Raw genomic sequence first — 21,327 nt, forward strand, 5'->3', positions numbered from 1 at the left:
TCACTCGAGGCCAGGAGTTTAAAACCAGCCAGGCCAACATAGTGAAACCCCATCCCTACTAAAAATACAAAAAAAAAATTAGCTTGGCATGGTGGCGTGCACCTGTAATCCCAGCTAATCAGGAAGCTGAGGCATGAGAATCGCTCAAACCCAGGTGGTGGCGGTTGCCCTGAGCCAAGATTGTGCCTGGGCAACAGAGCGAGACCCTATCAAAAAAAAAAAGAAAAGAAAAGTAGTGGTGAAAGGAGAGTTTAGCCTTACATATAATATTTTCAATTTTTACAAAGAAACTGTATTCATGTTATTTATATAGCTCAAATTTAAGCCCTTTTTAACAGTCACAATATTAAGTGGTACTTTAAAAGCATTGACTTCTTGCATTGCTTATTTAACTAAACCCCAATATTGTCCTGAAAATCAGCTATTTTTATGAGTTATTTAGTCCTGAGGTTCTGTTCTAAAGGAGCAGTGGGAAGAAAGAGGATAAACAAGCTAGAATTTGAATTAAACTTCAACATGGAATAAAACACCAACTTCCTTCCTTCTCCACCCTCTCTTGGACCTGAGCCCACCACTGTACTTCTCAGCGGCCACCCTACCCACCCTGAGAGACATAGAATTCTAGAACCACAAAGCACCTTACAAAACCTTTGCTTTGACCCCTGATGTTTAGGTGAGAGTGCTGGTTTGCTCAAGTTAGAATCTGTTGTTCCTGTTGACTTGTCCTTTTCTCTATAACCTCATTTTATAACCCTCTTTTGGGAGTGAAATGGAGTTGGGTTCAGTCCTTTCTGTTCAACTGGACAGAACTCCTCTCACTAATTTCAACAGAGAAAACTGGTGCTTTTTCAGAGTTGTTTACTTCCATTCTCTGGGGAATTAGTTTGTTTAAATGTGCTTTGAAGATTCCAGTTCTACAGAACTCAATTTCTTTAGTTTATCTCTTTAACTCTCAACCACTCTCCCTCTCTCACTCTTTCTTCCTTTCTCATCTTTGCTTTATTTTTGTCTCCAAATCTCTCTGCTGTTCTCTGTCTCCATGTATTTCTGTCCCTTTTCAACCTTATTCCTTCTGGCATGAGCATGTTCTATTTGTTTTTTGGAAAGATGTTCTACAAAGTAAATTTTTGTGTGATAAATTTTAGCAATACTTTACTAATTTAAAAAAAATCAACCAAAAAAAGTTAAGACCAGAAGGTAGATTCAGTTTTAATGAAGTGTTCTTCTTTTACCTTGCTTTTATGTTGCTCCTTTTTATCTCTTCATCAAGGAAACTGTATTTCATCAAGCCTCGGAGTATAATAAATAACTTACAAGGATGCACAGTTGTACATTACTCTCTTGACAGGGTGACTCAACACTGATAGGTATTATCTACATTCTTTAAATGGTTCCCTGCAGGACTAAGCCCTGTGCACATACAGAAATACAAAAGTACACAGGATAAAATGTCTGGAGGTGACTAATCTGGCCCATTGTTATCTCCTTGCAACAAGAGTTTGCTTATGAAATTCAAGTACTTTCAAAATGGCATAAGCAACTGAGGAACACATGTCAACACTCTGTGATCTGGAGCCTTCCAGGGTAGCTCAGTAAACAGCGCATCTCTCCAAGTGAGCTTCTGGGCATTGTAGCCCTTTATGGGCTCCAAGAAGAAATGGTGGTCAAGCTGGTTGGGAGAGGCACACACTGTACTGAAGCTGTGGCTTCCTAGCCTGCTTAAGAAACCTTTTTGCCAAGTGCATTTCCAAAGAGGGAATTCCATAAAGGGACATTTCTCAGGTACTGAATACTTTGAACTTGAGCCTTTTGGCATTTTCATTTACATCTGCTTAAATAGACACATGACCAGCATTTATCAGTTTAGCACTTGCAGGGACATTCTTCCTTCTAAACCGTAAAAGGAATCTCTGATAAAATTTTGATTTTTTTAATACCTAACAAGCTGTGACCTGTACAAAGCTCAGAGTTCTGGCAGAAATATAAAATCAATTGAGTTTCATCTAAACCATTCTTTACTTTTTGAGACCCTTTGATCAATGTCAGATGGAAATTCTTCAGTCCCACAAAAGCTTCGGAGGGCAACAGTACGCTTTGATTTTTGACTTTATCATGTAATTGGGCAGCATTTTTATTGACAGGTTGTTCACTAGATTGGTGGGTTTATTAATCTGTTTTCCTAAGCAAGTAACTTGACAGGACTTCATTTAAAAGTGATTGTAGTGTCTGCAACTGGGCTCACCTTGGGCAGAGATCACAGGTTACTGAAGTCGACATTTTCTTATAAAGACCCCATACAAACAGGACAACAATCCAATCAAGATGGGAAAATTGGGGAATTTAACATGGCTACCATCTTCTCATTTTTGAATGACTGCAACGGGAAGAAGATTAATCCACTCTCCATACTCCAGCAAGGGTGGTCTTCCTAAAATGCAAATCCTATCATGCTTATACCCTGCATGAAATCCTGGAGTATCTCTCCATTGCTCTCGGTATAAAGACCAAAAGACTCGCAATAACATTCAAGATCTTCCAAGCCTTGCCTACCTTTCTAAGCCTATCCTTTGTCCCTCACACTGTAGACTCTGCCATCTGACTACTTGCTATTGAAGGAACTCACCAGTCTCCCTCTTCTTTCTTGGCCTTTAAACATGATCGTCCTTCTGCTTGGAATGCATTTCCCATGCTCTTCAACTGGCTAAACCTTACTAGCCTTTCAGGGCAGTTTAACTATTACCTCCTTTGCACTTTTCAGGAGTTCATGGCATTTTACCCACCACTTAAAAAATGTCCATCTATCTTTGACCCTAGATCAAACATGCCTTGTGAACAGAAATTGTGTCTTAAATCCCAGTGTTTAACTCTATGGCAATATCCATCATAATACATCACGCATTTTTTTTCTCCCTAGTATTTATCCAGCTCTGGAATTACATTGTTTGATGTCTGTCTTCCCAGCCAGGGCAACCTCCCTGACAGCTTGTCTGGACCATTTATAGCACCTAGAACAGTTTGGAGCACACAGTAGGCATTCAATAAATATTTGCCGCCGGGCACGGTGGCTCACGCCTGTAATCCCAGTACTTTGGGAGGCCAAGGCAGGTAGATCACCTGAGGTCAGGAGTTCAAGACCAGACTGGCCAACATGATAAAATCCCATCTTTACAAAAACACAAAAATTAGCTAGGCATGATGGCAAGTGCCTGTAATCCCAGCTACTTGGGAGGCTGAGGCAGAAGAATCACTTTAACCTGGGAGGTGGAAGTTGCAGTGAGCCGAGATGGTGCCATTGCACTCCACCCCAGGTGACAGAGCAAGATTCTGTCTCAATTAAAATAAATAAATAAATAAATAATTTGCTTAATTAATTGTAACTAAAAAGCCTAACACAGGATCCAGCAGTTACTTAGACTTCATCGAATCCAATGAACCACTGATGGTGAAATGCACTGCAATTTTATATACCGTTAAGAAAGGTAAGAAAGGGTAGAAATGCCTCCAAAAAGCATGACATAATGCTTAACGAAACAATGACATTATAATTCTTCTTGGATATATCTTTCTATTTGGTATAAGAGACATATTTAGTCACAGATATTTATCTTATCTCTTACACATGCATAAAAAGAAAAATATAAACAAAAGTAATTGGTTCAATTTATATATGTGAGTCTAAATGTGCTGAATTACCTTCCAAACTCAGTGGTCAGTGTCCCTGACTTTCCCACAGTATCCATCTTCTGTGCCATCTAGAGTGTTGGTGCTCACTATTTCTTAAAAGAGTACTCCACTATTATCCCTGGGAGTTTTCATCCAAGCCGCTGACACCCACTATTAGGCAAGTTTGAGGGCTAGTTCCTTATTGATTTTTGCCAAAGGTTAGATTTCAAACAATGGCCCTGATTCATGTGCCTTCCTCAAACATAAAGGTCAGTTGACAGAAACACGAAGGGGCTCAGTTGTCCAGTTGTGCCGTCAAAAAGAATAGCCAACTAGTACATCATGATTGCTTCTAGCTGACAGTATTTGTAAGCCATCTGCAATGTTAAAACTGATCACAATTTTAGAGTTAATAAAATGTGACTATGTGTCTGACATATAATCGATTCAACATAATATTAGTGGTATATGCTTAATAAGTATTGTTGAGTGAGTGAGATTGACAGAGAGGAAGCACATAGAGAAATAGATCTAGGAAGTTACTCCCCAGTGCGTAAATAATTTAATATTCAAACTCTTCTCTTATTGACTGAAAAATACTATGTGCCAAGCACCAATGCTTGGTTTATTGATATACGTTATCTCATTTGATTAAATAATATATACATAATTTCCAGGTGTTATAATCAGTTCCCAAAGTGAAAAACAGATCTACTTTAGGTATTATTCTGTCTCCAGAACTCCACATTGACCTAGACTGACATCAATATCACAATGAACATTAATTTTCATAATTTTGCAATCAGAAAATATCTTGATAATCATTAAAAGATTGAGTTCAGCATAGTTTTATTGTCAAAAATATTCTATAATAATTCCAAAAGACTGGTCATCTGTGTTGTGCACATATTTTTTAATTAAAAATTTTTATTAACTTGAAATTTTCCATATGGTTTCAAAAATCAACTATTAGAGCCAGGTGCAGTGGCTCACACCTGTAATCCCAGATACTTGGGAGGCTGAGGTGGGAGGATTACTTGACCCTAGAAGTTCAAGACCAGCCAGCAACATAGTAAGACCCTGTTTCTAAATAAATAAACAACTTTTAAAGGATCACCTATTAAACTGAAATGCAAGGACCTATGTTCTTAACTCAAAGATGGGATAAATAGCTAGAAAAATTCATTTCAGTCTTGGATTTGAAAAAGACTGCAATGGTACAAACAATCCCAAAAGGTATCTTAAAACTGTCAAAATAATTATTGAAACAAAATCAAATTTAATTATCTCTAATTTTAAAATAATGTATTAGGCATGCTGTTCAGGACAGGAATTGGGAGACTAGGTGTTATACTCCAAAGGTTAAGAATTGCTCAGTTCAGTAAAACCTCCACCCACATCAATTTAAGTGCAATTCTCATAAAAGTAGGGCTGTGTGTGTGTATATGTGTGTGTGTGTGTGTGTGTGTGTGTTTTACCAAAAATACCCAATTATCAAATCAGTGATATTCACAGCTCTTCTGATGATGATCTTTCAGATGATGATATTCAGATGATGCTCTTTGCTGTTCTAAGTGATGTGTTAATGTTCACTTCCTTTTAGCCACAAAGCCTTGGCCCCACAAGTTGCCTGGAGGCAGTTCTAACCTACATGCAGTCAAATCATCCCAGTCACATCAGTCTCCAGGGTGATTTGAAGTGTGGGTGGTTGACATCTAAGGGATAAGTGGAAGAAAGTTCTGTGGCTGGTCTGACAGTAAGGAGGCTAATTCCTGAAGGGCAGAGAAATAAAATGTCACTCACTCCTATGAGCCCCTGTGGTTTTCAGAGCAGGATCCGTTGTGTTTTCTGCTGCAGTCTTAGTAGGGCAATTAGTGGAGAAGGAAATGGGTGGGAGTTCTGCAAGCTTGCCAATATGTGAATGCACCCAACAATGAAGACGAGCTTTTAGTTCCCTTCCCTGGTCACTAGTCACAATGTGCATGGTGGTCAGGAGCTCTGTATCCATATGGTAAGAGTGATGCTTTGAGGTTTTGCTTGTGTTTTGCAATATTAGAGTGAGCAGCTGTCAATTGGATTGTCAAGCTAATACACATAGCAGCACGAAAGCCCTGCATTTATAATTAGTTCCCAGTTGAAATGGAATTATCCTTACTAATGACATGAGGGACTGTCTGACTGGGGTTCGAGATTAGAGGCATTTATTTACCTGTATAAAGGTCAATGCAGGAGAAACTTATATGATATGGTTTGGATATTTGTCCCCTCTAAATTTCATGTTGAAACATGACCTCCAATGTTGGAGGTGGGGCTTAGTAGAAGGTATTGAATCACGGGGGCACATCCCTCATGAATGACTTAGTGCCATCCCCTTGGTGATGAGTGAGTTCTTGCTCAGTTAGTTCACGTGAGATCTGGTTGTTTAAAAGAGTCTGGAGGCCAAGTGCAATGGCTCACACCTGTAACCCCAGCACTTTCGGAAGCCAAGGCAGGAGGATCACTTGATTCCAAGAGTTCGAGACCAGCCTGGTCAACATAGTGAGATCCTGTCTCTACAAAAAATTAAAAAGAAATTGGTTGGGCATGGTGGCACCTACCTGTGGTCCCAGTTACTTGGGAGGCTGAGGTGGGAGGATTGCTTGGGCCCAGGAGGTTAAGGTTGCAGTGAACCATGATTGCACCACTGCATTGCAGCCTGGGTGACAGAGTGGGACCCTGTCTCAAAAAAAAAAAAAAAAAAATGTCTACTACCTCCCCTTTCTGTCCCTTGCTCCTGCTCTCACCATGTGATATGCTGGCTTCCCTTTTCACCTTCCATCATGATTGTGAGCTTCCTGAGGCACTCATCAGAAGCCGAGCCAATGTTGCTGCTATGCTTCCTGTACAGCCTGCCAAACCGTGAGTGAATTAAACCCCTTTTCTTTATGAATTACCCAGCCTCAGGTATGTCTTTATAAGAATGCAAGAGGGACTAGCACACCATACCTGGGGAGAAGGAGAGAATCCATGGAATCCAGGAGAGAAAAGAAAGCCATGCTCCCAGGGAATCTCTCAGTGGCAGAATTCCAGGCTCCAGTGGCCCATGTTCACCCTGTTGCCAGGGCCAAGATCCCCAGCAGGTACAAAGGGCACAGTGACTAGAGACTCACAATATGTTTAGGGCCCATGAACAGATTTTTATTTCTTTAGAAATCAGAAGGAAAAAATAAAGTTTTAGGTCAAAGAACGTGTTTTAATATGTAATGTTAATATAGTCACCTTTATTCTAACCTAATCATAAAATATACTTTTTACTTTTTTTCTAAGGAGGAAGTGCCTACTGCTCCTGAAAGTTACCATGCAGCCCTGTCTGTGGTATTAGGTTAACTGATACGATATTGCTGGCAACCAATTGTTTCAGGTCTACGAAACAGGTTTGGTCTACTTACTACATATCTCTTAGACAACCCTTTCCTAGTTTGTAGAAAGTCTCAATTCAAGCCAGGTAGAGAAGGTAATCCATTTCTTTCCCTCCCTTTTTCCTTTTCCACTCTCTCCTTTTTCTCTATTTCTTTCACCTTTTCCTTCTACGTATTTGCTGGGTGGTGGGTTCTCTCTCTCTCTCCTTTAATCTTCCCCTCTCCCCCACTCTCTCTCCTTTCTCCCCTCTCCTTCTGTCCCTATTTTCTCGGACTTTCTTATGGAAAAAGAAGATCAGTCATCTATAGTCCTCTGGGCTCCCCAAAGAACCTTGAACTGTCACAGGCACTCACTGTGCTCCTTCCACCCTCAATGCTATCTCTACCCTTTTTCTCTGAGTCATAGATGAGTTCCAGAAAAGATCAGAAAGACCAGGTGAACTCAGATCAGGGATATCCTAAAGCTCTCTGGGGTTGGGGCAGGAGACAAGGTCCACAGACAGACAGACTAATTTCTTTCTTTTCTTTTTCATTTTACAAACAGGGTCTCACCTTGTTGCCCAGACTAGAGTGTGGTAGCGCAATCATAGCTCACTGTAACCTCAGACTCTTGAGCTCAAGCAATCTTCCCCACTCAGCCTCCTGAAGATCTGAGACTACAGGCTCACACGATCATGCCTGGCTTATTAAAAAAAAATTTTTTTTTATTGAAACAGGGTCTCACTATGTTACTCAGGCTGGTCTTGAACTCCTGGCCTCAAGTGAGCCTCTTGTTTTGGCCTTCCAAAATGCTGGGATAACAAGCATGAGCCACTGCTCCTGGCAAGACTAATTTCCTAAATTGTTTTGATCCTCCCACACTCTTTCTCTATCTTTAGTTGCTGGGATCTTGACCTGGTAGGGAAAGTGGGGAGGAAGTAGAAAAAAATGATTCTACCTACTTGCTTATCCTTGAAAATTTTTCCCATCTTAATATTTAGTACAAAGATGTTGATGTTAAATTTACTTTTTCCTTTCTGATACCATCATTGAAAACCCCTGAAGAAATGAATGCCCCCTAGTCTAGCTAAATAAATAGGAAATCACCAGATAAATAAGGTAAACAGGGAAATAAGAACCAGGACATAGAGCACATCTGATATAACTTCCCCTATCACTCTAGCACAAATACTAATTAAACCCATTAGAGCCAAACCATAGAGCTGGCTGTCATGGCAATTCTATGGATAGGGTCCTGTCCTCAAGGAACTACATTTAGTGGAGAGAAGTAATGTACATACATGATACAAGAAAATGAACATAAATGAGGAAGGAGGAAGTGCTCAGTAGGGGACAGATAGAAAAGCAGCCAGTATCCAGGCTCCCTCTTGGCAATGAAAAGAGCTTAAAAGCTATTCTGTGGTCACAGATGATGGCAGATTATCCACTCCAGTGGCCCAATGAGAAGGTTGAGTGATCTCTTAAAAATCCAGCCCAGATGTGTGGTTAAATATTCAGGCTTAAAGAAGTACTGCAGAGCCTGGAGGAAGAGGACACCTTTAGGCCAGGTGAGAAAGAAAGGAATGACTGAACTCTCATCATACAGAGTCGTGAAGGAAGAAGTAATCAGAGACTCCATGGATTTGGTTCAGGGCTTTCATTTATCTGAAGATGTCAAAGAACCTTTGTGTTACTGGCTTTCAGAAATTCTGGGAGAAGGCCAGGCGCAGTGGCTCATGTCTGTAATTCCAGCACTTTGGGAGGCCAAGGCAGGCAGATCACCTAAGGTCAGAAGTTCGAGACCAGCCTGACCAATATGGCAAAACCCCATCTCTACTAAAAATACAAAAAATTATCCAGGTGTGGCTGTAATCCCAGTTACTCGGGAGGCTGAGGCAGGAGAATCATTTGAACCCAGGAGGCAGAGGTTGCAGTGAGCTGAGATCATGCCACTACACTCCACTTCATCTAAAAAAAAAAAAGACTCTGGGAGAAGAAAGTGACGAAGGAGGCCAATTATTATCCAGCTTCTAGAGAGAGAGTAACAAAAGCAAAATGGTTAGCTTTGAATTTATAACAAGTCATTAGTGGAACAAGAACTGCAGAGGAGAAGACACAACATCCATTGTGTGCCAACTTTGGACTTAAATGATGAATTTGGAAGAGAGAGGTGGAGTTGGGGAGTGGTAAAGCATTAAATAACCAACCATGACTAACCGCTGAGTTTAGCCTGAATGAATTCATTCTGCAAACATAGCTGTCATCAAAACATAGTTTATGCAAGATTCCCAAATGTGCTTCATGTCACAACATATAACTACAAATCCATGCTTTGTCTGCAAGGTCATAATCAACTGTCTGTGGTGTAGCATTTACTATGGTTGGATAACATGGAATGGTCACCCCAGGTGATTTCAGTTTTTATGAAAGTAGAATAGGGTAAGCATTTTATTCACTGTGTTGTTGAAGGTAGATTTGTGTAGTCAACAGAGTTTTGTGGCTGCTGTTGTTTTTAATTCAAAGAACATGCTACAACAGAATACGGCTACCTTTTAGTACAAACCCAAATTTTTATTCTAGTTCTATATTCAGCTAGCTACATGAGGCATAATGACTTTATCTTAAAACGAGGCCCCTTCTAGTCTTAGAGTGCTATGATTACCCTGTTTGGTTATTGTGAATAGCCTGGTAGGCACTTTTCTCTGAGAAGATAGGGGAACAGCTGAGAAACAATGTAAGACACCATTAAATCTACTTACCACTGAAGGTAGGAAAAAAATCAGTGAATTAAGTAAGGACTCTGTGTATCTCTTTTCTACTCTTTTCCTTGTCCACTAATCCTAGCTTTCAAAAAAAGCGGGGGGCAGGGAATATGTAAAATCAACTACTATAAAGGGGTGAGCCATAGGATATTCAAGCCTGGTACTTCTCCACTGAGCCCATACACCAAAAAAGGCATAAAGATAGAAGGTTTGACCCATGTTTGTGGTATTTTGAAAATGGGCCATGTATTTAAGAATTACCAAATTATAAATATTAGCTATATATTAGAGCTTGGTTTAGACCAGGGTTTCTCAGCCTCAGCACTACTGACATTTAAACTGTATAATTCTTTGCTGTAGGGAGTTGTGCTGTGCATTGTAGGATGTTTAGCAGAATCCCTGGACACTTCTCACTAGATATCAATAGCAAACTGCCCCATCTTCTAATTTTGGTAATCAAAAATGTCCTCAGGCATTACCAATGTCTTCTGGGTGGTAAAGTCACCCTCCTTTAAGAACCACTGGTCTAGACAAAATGATGAGGGATATTATGATGTTTTATTTTGAAGTGTCTGTCCCTGCCATCTTTCCAGCCTCCTGCCTTGGGCATTTCTTTATTCATTTATTTAAGAGATGTTTATTAAATAACGACTACATGCCAGGCACTGTGCTAGGAGATGAGGATACAGTAGTGAAAAAGAGAATGGTCCCTAATCATGGAGTTTACAATTTCATAGGGGAGACAATGTGAAAGAAATAATTCTAAATAATACAGCATACAAAACAGAAATACAGGTCACCTGCACACACAATTATAACCACTGTTTCCCCTAATCCTATTAATATTATAGTAGATGGCTTAAGACGGAATTAGTTTACAAGAGAATGATAGTAATAGAGGGGTAGAACAACACAATTTTGAAAACTAGGATGTAGATGGAGGAACTAGAGTGCAATATTATAATGAGAAACATATACTTGATCACTGCCCCATTTTCTATCACATAGCTTAGAAAACCCTCAGAATCTCTGAAGTAATATGTGCCTTTTGGTATTCCACTGAGGTGACTAATGGCTGGGGGCTCTTAGAAAGTCTCAAGATAGGGGATAGTTGCCAGCGGAACCAATCAAGTGATAAGAGGAGCTGAAGGTTGAGTTAATCACCAGTGGTCAATGATTTAATCAATCATGTCAACATAGTGAAGCCTTTATAAAACCCCAAAGGGACAAGGTTTGGAGAGCTTCCAGGTTGCTGAACATGTAGAGGGTGGTGAACCCAGAAAGGGCATGGAAGCTCTGCACCTCTTCCTCTATATTTTGCCCTGTGCATCACTTCCATCTGGTTGTTCCTGAGTTGTATCCTCTTAGAATAAATCAGCAATAGTAAGTAAAGTGTTTCCCTGAGTTCTATGAGCCATTCTAGCAAAGGATCAAGCTGAAGGAGGGGGTTATGGGAACCTCTGATCTTTAGCCAAATTGGACAGAAGTTGTGGGTAACTTGAGGAACTACTTGCAACTGATATCTGAAGTGGGGAAGGAGTCTTGTGGGATGGAACCCCTAACCTATGGGATCTTAGCTAATTCCTGTTAGTGTCAGAATTGAATTGAACTGTAGAACACTCAGGTGGTGTCAGAGAATTAGTCAGTGCAGGAAAAAACTAACACATCTATTGTGTTGAGTGTTGAGAGTATAGTAGGTAAAAACAATTTATTTGGTTTTTTTCCCCTATATTGATTGAGGAACCTACAACAAAACATATCGTGATGACATTTCACAACACTGGGGTCAAAGAGGTAAACCTAAAACTTCCATAGAGGAAAACAAAACAAAACAAAAGCTTGGATCACATACAAAGATATATAGATCAGAATGGTATCAGATGTCTTATCAGCAACACTTGAAGCTGGAAGATGACAGAACAATACCTTCAACGTTCTGAAGAAAAATTCTAATAATCAAGAATTCTATATCCATACAAACTATTAAATAAGTAATAAATAGAAGACATTTCAAGACATTCAAGTTCTCAAATTATTTCCTGTATGTTGCAGCTTTATGTGGCTTCATAAAAAAGATCTCAAAACTTAGTGACTTGAAGCAGCTATATCTTTCGATTCCAAGAATTTGGATGGAGCACAGAGGAGACAGATTGTCTCTATTTTTCAGTGTCTATTATCTCAGATGGGTGAGTTGAACAGCTTGGGGGTTGCTGAGCATTTCTCTCTTTCCACATAGCTTTTCACATGTTTAGTTTGGGCTTTCTCACAGCTGGACTACTTCAGATTAATTGGACTTTTTACATGGTTCCAAGACTAGACAGAAATTGTGAGTCCTCTTAAAGGCTGAGACTAGAATTGACATGGTGCCATTTCTGTCATACTGTATTAGTCAAAGCAGTCACAAGCCAGTCCAAATTCAAGGGAAAGGGAAATATATACCCCTCTCAATGGGAAGAATGTCAAATAATTTGCCACATCATATATCCCTTCTCAGGAAGCTCCCAGAAGATGCACTCTACTAAAATGGCCAAGAAAGAGGAAAACAGAAAAAGATGGCTGATTAGATGCAGCTAGTACACACCTCCTCCACAGACAGGAACCAAAATAACAAGTAATATTCACACTTTAAAAAGCTCATCTAAGAACACTGGGATTTAACAGAGATGTGAAGAGAAGCACCAAAAGCAAGTAAGAAGAGGGAAGCAAGGCCACTTCCTCAGCCAGGATTGGCTGAGAGCAGGGAGAAGCTCCTAGGAAAAGAATAAAAGAGAGACTCCCCATCTAGTCCCCGCAGGTTTCAATTCTCCCACCAGTTTTTACACTATTAGCTATGGGAGGATGCCTTGATCTATGTGGGCCCAAAAACTAACAGAGATCTGACTAGAGATTGAACAAGAGACATTGCTCCAGAGAATGAACTCACAAAGAGTCCCACAGGCATCTGAACTCTGCGCAGCTGCAGCTTGGTGCCATCCTGAGAACTAAACCCCAAAAGCACCACATACTGCCCTAGAACTGCTACTGTCACTGGCACCACCAAACCAAGGAGGGAGAGGGGAGGCCAAGCACCTCCATGCACCTTAAGGACAAATCCCACCATCCCTGCTGTGGGCTGCTGCGGGGCCAAGGCAAACTGCACTCCTCACAGCTTCCTCTCTGCACTGCTCTGGCTGAGAGGGACCCTACCCTCCCCAGTGGCAGGCCCATGGCTGGTGCCATTCTGAGAGTCTGGCCTCTAAAGGTCTGCATCCTGCTCTAGGGCCAGGGCTAATGGTGCCACTGCCACCACCAGGCAAAGGAGAAAGGGGAGGCTGGGTGTTCCTCTGCACCCCTAGGACAAATCCCATTGCTGCTTGTGTAGGCTGCAGTGGGACCAAGGCATGATAAGCAATCTACCCACAGCTACTTGCCTATGCTGCTTCAGCTGAGAAGGACCCTGCCCTCCCCAGTGGCAAGCCCATAGATGGTGCCATTCAGAGAATCTATCCTCCAAAGGTCTGCATAATGACTTAGGGCTGGGGATGACCCTGTCCCTGTATCACCAGGCCAAGGAAGGAGGGAGAGGGGAAGCACAGGCACTTTCATGTGCTTCGAGGACAAATCCCACCTCTGCTCCTGCAGGCTTCTATGGGACTAAGGTATGAGTAAACTGTATTCTCCAGCCACCTGCCTATACTGCTCTAGCTGAGAGAGGCCCCACCCTCCCTGTAGGCAAACCTACAGTACAGCAACTGCTGCCCACATTTCAGTATTACCCTGGTAGCCTGGGGATCACCCCCACCCCTGGCCATCACAGTCAGAACCTGAATGTATTACTGGGGGCATGAGTACAAGTCTTCTATCCTAGTCTCCTCCCCCAACTACCCTCCTGAACCCAATAACACTGGTGACAGCACAAGCTGCCTTGAAGTCAAAGAACAGGCATGCTAAGTTCACTGCTGCCACCACTGAGACCTGGTGACTGGTCCATGGCATCCTACTCCCCAGCAAAACTTCACCACAGTCTCAAATAATAACCACATCTTAAGCCACTGAGTAAATTACAGATACCACTGATACTGTTTACAGCCAAAGAAGTCATACAGAAATTACAATACTGCATGCTCCAAAAAGAAAAGCCAAAACACCCTACCCAACCAACAACATTATATACACCTTCAGGAGAAAGTCCTTCCCTAAGAAAGCAATTTCAAAAACTTGGAAGAAGCAATAATTACACCAGATACACAAATATCAATGTAAAAAAGCAAGGAAAAATGAAACCTCATAAGGAGCAAAGTTATTCTCCTGCAACATATCCCAATCAAAAAGAAACTTATGGGCTGGGCTCAGGGCTCATGCCTGTAATCCCGACACTTTGGTAGGCCAAGGCCAGTGGGTCATATGAGGCCAGAAGTTCAAGACCAGCCTGGCCAACATGGTGAAATCCCGTCTCTACTAAAAATTAAAAAAAAAAAAAATTGCTGGGCATGGTGGCAGGCGCCTGTAATTCCAGCTACTTGAGAGGCTGAGGCAGGAAGAACTGCTTGAATCTGGGAGGTAGAGGTTGCAGTGAGCCAAGATCACACCACTGCACCCCAGCCTGGGCAACAGAATGACATCTCAAAAATAAATAAATTTATAAAATTCCAGATAAAGAATTCAAAATACTGATTTTAACGAAGTTCAGTGAGATACAAGAGAATTCTTGGAGAAGTCAGATAAACAGTTCAGAATATGAATCAGAAATTTACTAAAGACATAGACATTTTAAAAAGAACCAAACAGAAATTCTGGAAGTAAATAATTCATTGAATGAAATACAAAATACATTTAAAAACTTCATCAATTGACTAGATCGAGCAGAAGAAAGAATATCAGAAACTGAAGATGGGTCTTTTGAAATAATTCAGTAAGATAAAAATAAAGAAAACAAACATAAAGAGTAAAGCCTTTGTGATGTTTGGGACATGTAAAGAGACCAAATCTACAAATTGTTGATATCCCCAAGGGCAAATAAAAAAATGAAAGAATTAGAAAATCTATTTAACAAAATAATAGATGACAACTCCCCAAGTCTAGCAAGAGGTTTAGACATTCAGATACAGGAAATTCAGCAATCCCAGGAAGACACAATACAAAAAATTCTTCTCCACAGCACATTATAGTCAGACTGTCTAATGTTAAGGATAAAGAGCAAATCCTAAAAACAGCAAATGTATCTAGTTACCTTTAAAGGAAACTCCACCAGAGCAACAGTGGATTTCTCACCAGAAAACTTAAAGGCCAGAAGAGAATGGGATGATACATTCAAAGTGCTAAAAAAAAAAAAAAAAAAAAAAAACAAAAAACAAACCCTGCTAGCCAAGAATATTAGATCCAGCAAAACTACCCTTCATAAATGAAGAAGAAATAGTCTTTCCTAAACAAGCAAATGCTGAGGGAATTCATTACCACTTGACCAACTCTACAAAAATGCCCAAGGCCATCCTAAACCTGGAAGCAAAAGAATGTTATTTGCCATCATGAATACACATCAAACTGTAAAACTCATTGGTAAAACAATCACACAATGGAGGAAAGGACTCAGATGGTACCATGACAGAAACCCACCAAACTACAATGACAGACAATAACAGGAAAAAATTAACAAAGAATACGTTGAAAACCAGAAAACAATTAGTAATATGACAGGAACAAAGCCTCACATATGAATAGTAACCTTGAATGTAAATGGATCAAATTATCCAATTAAAAGATACAGAATGGTTGAATTGATATTTTTAAATGATTCGGCTATATGCTGCTTTTGAGGAATTCATCTTACTAGTAAAGACGTATAGACTGAAAACAAAGGGATGAAAAAAGACATTCCATGCAAATGGAAACCAAAAGTGAGTAGGAGTAGCTATATCTGATAAAACAGACTTTAAATCAAGAAGAGTTAAAGAAAAGAAAGGACAAAGATGATAATTATATATTAATGAAAAGTCAATCCAGCAAGAGAATACAACAATTCTAAACATATATGCACCCAAGGCTGGAACATCCAGATTCATAAAGCAAATATTCCTATATCTAAAGAGAGAGATAGACTGTAGTACAGTAATAGTGGGGGATTTCCCAACACCCCACTCTCAGCATTACACAGCTCATCTAGACAGAAAATTGACACACAAAAAAATTGAATTTAAAGTAGGTTTTATTTAGTCATTTACAGAACATTCTATCCAACAACTGTCAAATACACATTCTGCTCATTAGCACATGGAACACTCTCCAAGACAGACTATATGTTAGGCCACAAAACAAGTCTCAGAAAATTTTTAAAAATCAAGATCATATCAAGTATTTTCTCAGATCACAATAGAATAAAGTTAAAAATCAATACTAAGAGAAACTCGCAAAACTAGACAAATACAAGGACATTAAACAACATGTTTTTGAATGACCATGGAGCCAATGAGGAAATTAAAACAGAAATCAAAAAATTTCTTGAAAAAATGAAAATAAAAATACCAAAACCTGTGGAATACGGCAAAAGCAGTGCTAACAGGGAAGTTTATAGGAATAAATGCTTACACCAAAAAAGCAGAAAAATTACAAATGAGCATTCTAATAATGCACCTTGAGGAATTAGAAAAGCAAGAACAAATTAAATAAAAAATTAGCAGAAGAAAAGAAATAATAAAGATTGGAACAGAACTAAATGAAATAGAGACTTAAAAAAATACTGAAGATCAACAAAATGAGATGTTGGTTCTGGCCAGGCGCGGTGGCTCAAGCCTGTAATCCCAGCACTTTGGGAGGCCGAGGCGGGCAGATCACGAGGTCAGGAGATCGAGACCATCCTGGCTAACACGGTGAAACCCCGTCTCTACTAAAAAAATACAAAAAACTAGCCAGGCGAGGTGGTGGGTGCCTCAGCTACTCCGGAGGCTGAGGCAGGAGAATGGCGTAAACCCGGGAGGCGGAGCTTGCAGTGAGCTGAGATCTGGCCACTGCACTCCAGCCTGGGTGGCAGAGCGAGACTCCGTCTCAAAGAAAAAAAAAGAAATGTTGGTTCTTCAAAAAGATAAACAATATTGATAAACCACTAGTTAGACTAACCAAGAAGAAAGAAGATCCAAATAAACAAAATCAGAAATGAAAAGGGAAACATTACAACTGACATCACAGAAATACAAAAGATCATCATAGACTATGATGAATAATTATAAACTGACAAACTGGAAAACCTAAAGATATAGATAAATTCCTGAAAACATGCAACCCACCCAGATTGAATCATGAAGAAATAGAACACCTCAACAAACCAATAACGGGTAGTAAGATTGATTGAGTAAGACAACAACAACAAAAAGCCCAGGACCAGATAGATTCACAGCTGAATTCTACCAAATATATAAAGCACTAATATGAATCTTCTTGAAGTTATTTCAAAAAATCAGAGAGGAGGGAATTCTTCCTAACTCATCTATGAGGTCAGCATCACTCTAATATCAAAACCACAAGGAGACAACAAAAAAGAAAACTACAGGCCAATATCTCTGATGAACATAGACACAAAAATCCTCAACAAAATACTAGCAAACCAAATCCAATAGCACATCAAAAAGATAATACCCCTGGGCCTGGCAGCGTGTATTATCTTTTTGATGTGCTGTTGGATTTGCTATGGGATTATCACATTTGTAACCCCAGCACTTTTGGAGGCCAAGGTGAGGTGGTAGGATTACTTGAGCCCAGGAGTTCAAGACCAGTCTGGGCAACATAGTGAGACCCCATCTCTACAAAAAATACGAAAATTAGTCAGGTGTGTTGGCATCCACCTGTAGTCCCAGCTATTCAGGAGGCTGACGTGGGAGGATTGCTGGAGCCCAGGAGGTTGAGGCTGCAATAAACTAAGATCACACCACTGCACTCCAGCCTGTGTAACATAAGGAGATCCTGTCTCAAACAAACAAACAAACAAATAAAAAACAAAAGATAATATACCATGATCAAGTGAGATTTATACCAGGGATACAGGAAAGGTTCAACATATACAAGTCAGTAAACATGATATATCATGTCAAAAGAATGAAGGACGAAAACCACATAATCATCTCAATAGCTCAGAAAAATCATTTGATACAATTCAACATGGCTGCATGATTTTAAAAAAACCTCTCAAGAAACTATGTATAGAAGGAACATACCACAAAATAAGAAAGGCCACATGCAACAAACCCACGACTAACATCATACTGAATGTGGAAAAGTTGAAGGCCTTTCCTCTAAGAACTAGAACAAGACAAGGATGCTCACTTTCACCCCTCCTATTCAACACAGTGCCGGAAGTCCTAGCCAGAGCAATCAGACAAGTGAAAAAAAAATAAATAGCGTCCAAAATGGAAAACAGGAAGTTAAATTGTCCTTCTTTGCTATTGATATGATATACCTAGAAAAACCTAGACTACAAACACACACACACACACACAAACACATACACACACACACACACACCCCTCTTAGATTTGATTAATGAATTCAGTAAAGCTGCAGGATGCAAAATCAATGCCCGAAAAGCAGTGGTATTTCTATAAATCAGTAACAATCTAGCCAAGAAAGAAATCAAGAAGGCATTCCCATTTACAATAGCTACAAAAAACATACAAAGAAACAAAAACCTAGGAATATTATTTAACCAAAGAGGTGAAAGATTTCTACAAGGAAAACTACAAAACACTGATGAAAGAAATTGAAGATAATACAAACAAATGGAAAAACATCTCAAGCTCATGGATCAGAATTAAAATTGTTAAAATGGCCATATGGACCAAAGCAATCTACAGATTCAATGCAATTTTAATGAAAACGTCACATTATTTTTCACAGAACTAGAAAAAATAACCCTAAAATGCATGTGGAATCAAAAAAGAACCCAAGAGCCAAAGCAATCCTGAGCAAAATGAACAAAGTTGGAAGCATCATATTGCCTGACTTCAAAATATACCACAAGGCTATAATACCCCAAACAGCATCATACTGGTATAAAAATAGGCATATAGACCGATGGAACAGAACAGAGAACCCAAAAATAAGGTCACATATTTACAGTCAATTGATGTTTGACAAAGACACCAAGAACTCATATCGGAGAAAGGACAATCTCTTAAATAAATGGTGCTGGAAAAATAGGATAGCCACATTCAGAAGAATGAAACTGGACCCCTATTTCTCATCATATACAAAAATCAACTTGAAGTTGATTAAAGACTTAAACACAAGCTCTAAAACTGTAAAAATACTAGAAGAAAACCTAGGGAAAACTCTCCTGGGCATTGGTCTAGGCAAAGAATGTATGATGAAGACTTCAAAAGCATAGATAACAGAAATAAAAACAGACAAATGAGACTTAATTAAGCAAGAAAAAAAGCTTCTGCACAAAAAAGAAATAATTAACAAAGTGAAGAGACACCCTGTTGCATTGAAGAGAACATTTGCAAACTTCATCCAACAGGGGACTAATATGCAGAATACACAAGGAACTCAAACAACAGGAAAAAAAGGCAACAAATAATTCCATTAAAAAGTGGGGGAGGCTGGGTGCAGTGGCTTACACCTGTAATTGCAGCATCTTGGGATGCCAAGGTAGGCAGATCATGAGGTCAAGAGATCAAGACCATCCTGGCCAACACAGTGAAATCCCGTCTCTACTAAAAATACAAAAACTAGCTGGGCGTGGTGGTGCGCACCTGTAGTCCCAGCTACTCAGGAGGCTGAGGCAGGATAATTGCTTGAACCAGAGAGGTGGAAATTGCAGCAATCTGAGATCGTGACACTGAACTCCAGCCTGGTGACAGAGCGAGACTCAGTCTCAAAACAAAAGTGGGGGAAAGCACATGAATAGATATTTCTCAAAAGACAACATACAAATGACCAACAGGTATATGAAAAAATGCTCAAATGCTCAACATCACTAATCTATCAGAGAAATGCAAATCAAAACCACAATGAGACATCATCTCACCGCAGTCAGAATGGCTATTATAAAAAGACAAAAAAATAATGGATGTTGATGAGGATGTGGAGAAAAGGGAACTTGTTACTCTGTTCTTGGGAATGTAAACTTGTGCAGCCACTAAGAAAAACAGTATGGAGATTTCTCAAAAAACTAAAAACAGAATTCAATCCAGCAGCCCCACTACCAAGTAGCTATCCATATGAAACCAATAGATCAAACGGATAAAGGGATACAAAGCATTTGCATTTTTATTGCAGCACTATTCACAATAGCAAATATATGAAACAAACCTAAATACCCATCAATGGATGAATGGGTAAAGAAAATGTGGTAAATATACACAATGAAATACCATTTGGCCATAAAAAAGAATGAAATCATATCATTTGCAGCAACATGAAAGGTCATCATATTAAGTGAAATAAGCCAGGCATAAAAAAATAAATATTGTAGGTACTTACTTACATGTGGAAGCTAAAACACTTGATCACCTGGAGGTAGAGTGGAAAGAGATAATGGAGATTGGGAAAGGTGAGTGGGGGAAGGAGAAAGAATGAAAAGAAATAGGTTAAAGGGTACAAACATGCAGTTAGATAGAAGAGATAAAAGCAATGTTTGATAGCAGAGTAGGGTGACTATAGTTAACAGAAAATGTGTTGTACTCAGGTGATAGACAACCTAAATACCCCAATTTAATCACTGTGCATTACACACATGTAACAAAATTTCACGTGTACCCCAAAAATTTGTTTAAAAAATTAAAAAGAAGATGACAGGGGAACTAAATAGGGGAATCCTACATAAGAAAAAGGCAAAAAGAATCATCAAAATGCAATGTGAAAGAGATATCAGGATTACAACTGTGAAGCAGCTCTAAAGAACAGAGATCAAGGAATAGATAGATGTCTATGATTTTAAAAATAATAATAAACTTGCTTAAATAATTAATGTGTCAGAACTTAGTGAGAAGAGAAGATCTATACTGTGGGGAATTGGGGGAGTATTAATGATAATTTAAAAGTTAAAAAGAGGTGCTTAGAATCAATACATTGAAGAGAAATTTGGCACTAGACACCTGTTAAAAATGGCAAGGAAGACTTTACTCAAGACTACTGCAATAAAGGAGAGAGATTGAATTCAATTCTAAATACAATAGGGATAACAACCTATGTGACAAGAGTGAGACCCTACCTCAAAAATCAACCAATAAATAAATACAACAGGGATAAGTGGGAATATATCCAAGGGGCATGATGAGGGAGTCACTGGATAAAAACATACTAAAGAGGGACTTGGTTAAGTATCAAGGACATTAGGGGAGAGGAACTTGATTAGACATCAAGGGTATGGAGGGGAGCTTGGTTAGATATCAAAGGTGGCGGGATTCTCTATAAACTTGCTAAGCAGTATCCAATGCTAAAACTAGACTGGGAAAGCCAAAGATTGGGCCAAAGATAAAGTCTAGTCAAAAGGAGGGCTCAGAGGAGCCTGACTACATTTGCTTAATAAGGGAGTCTTTGTCAAATGAGCTCGTTCT

The 21,327-nt window shown here is 39.5% G+C and overlaps 1 protein-coding gene across 2 annotated transcripts in view; it reads right to left on the reverse strand.

Moving 5' to 3' along the window:
* Window positions 1-2,841: 2,841 nt before the first annotated feature.
* Window positions 2,842-21,327, reverse strand: part of LOC105514400 — an 84,434-nt gene continuing 65,948 nt past the window's right edge. The window contains exons 3-4 of one of the 2 annotated variants that reach the window (XR_001002172.1): window positions 6,649-6,846; window positions 2,842-5,435 (exon numbers count right to left, since the gene is read on the reverse strand). Coding sequence is in view for 1 of the 2 variants with exons in the window: in XM_011945733.1 (XP_011801123.1) it covers window positions 5,379-5,435; window positions 6,123-6,215 (150 nt within the window). In the remaining variant the exon portion in view is untranslated. Of the gene's footprint in view, window positions 5,436-6,122; window positions 6,216-6,648; window positions 6,847-21,327 lie in introns of both variants that reach the window. The other variant, XM_011945733.1, reaches the window with a different exon arrangement.

The sequence above is a fragment of the Colobus angolensis genome, unplaced genomic scaffold (genome assembly GCF_000951035.1).
Source record: "Colobus angolensis palliatus isolate OR3802 unplaced genomic scaffold, Cang.pa_1.0 Scaffold244, whole genome shotgun sequence".
NCBI classification, from domain to species: domain Eukaryota; kingdom Metazoa; phylum Chordata; class Mammalia; order Primates; family Cercopithecidae; genus Colobus; species Colobus angolensis.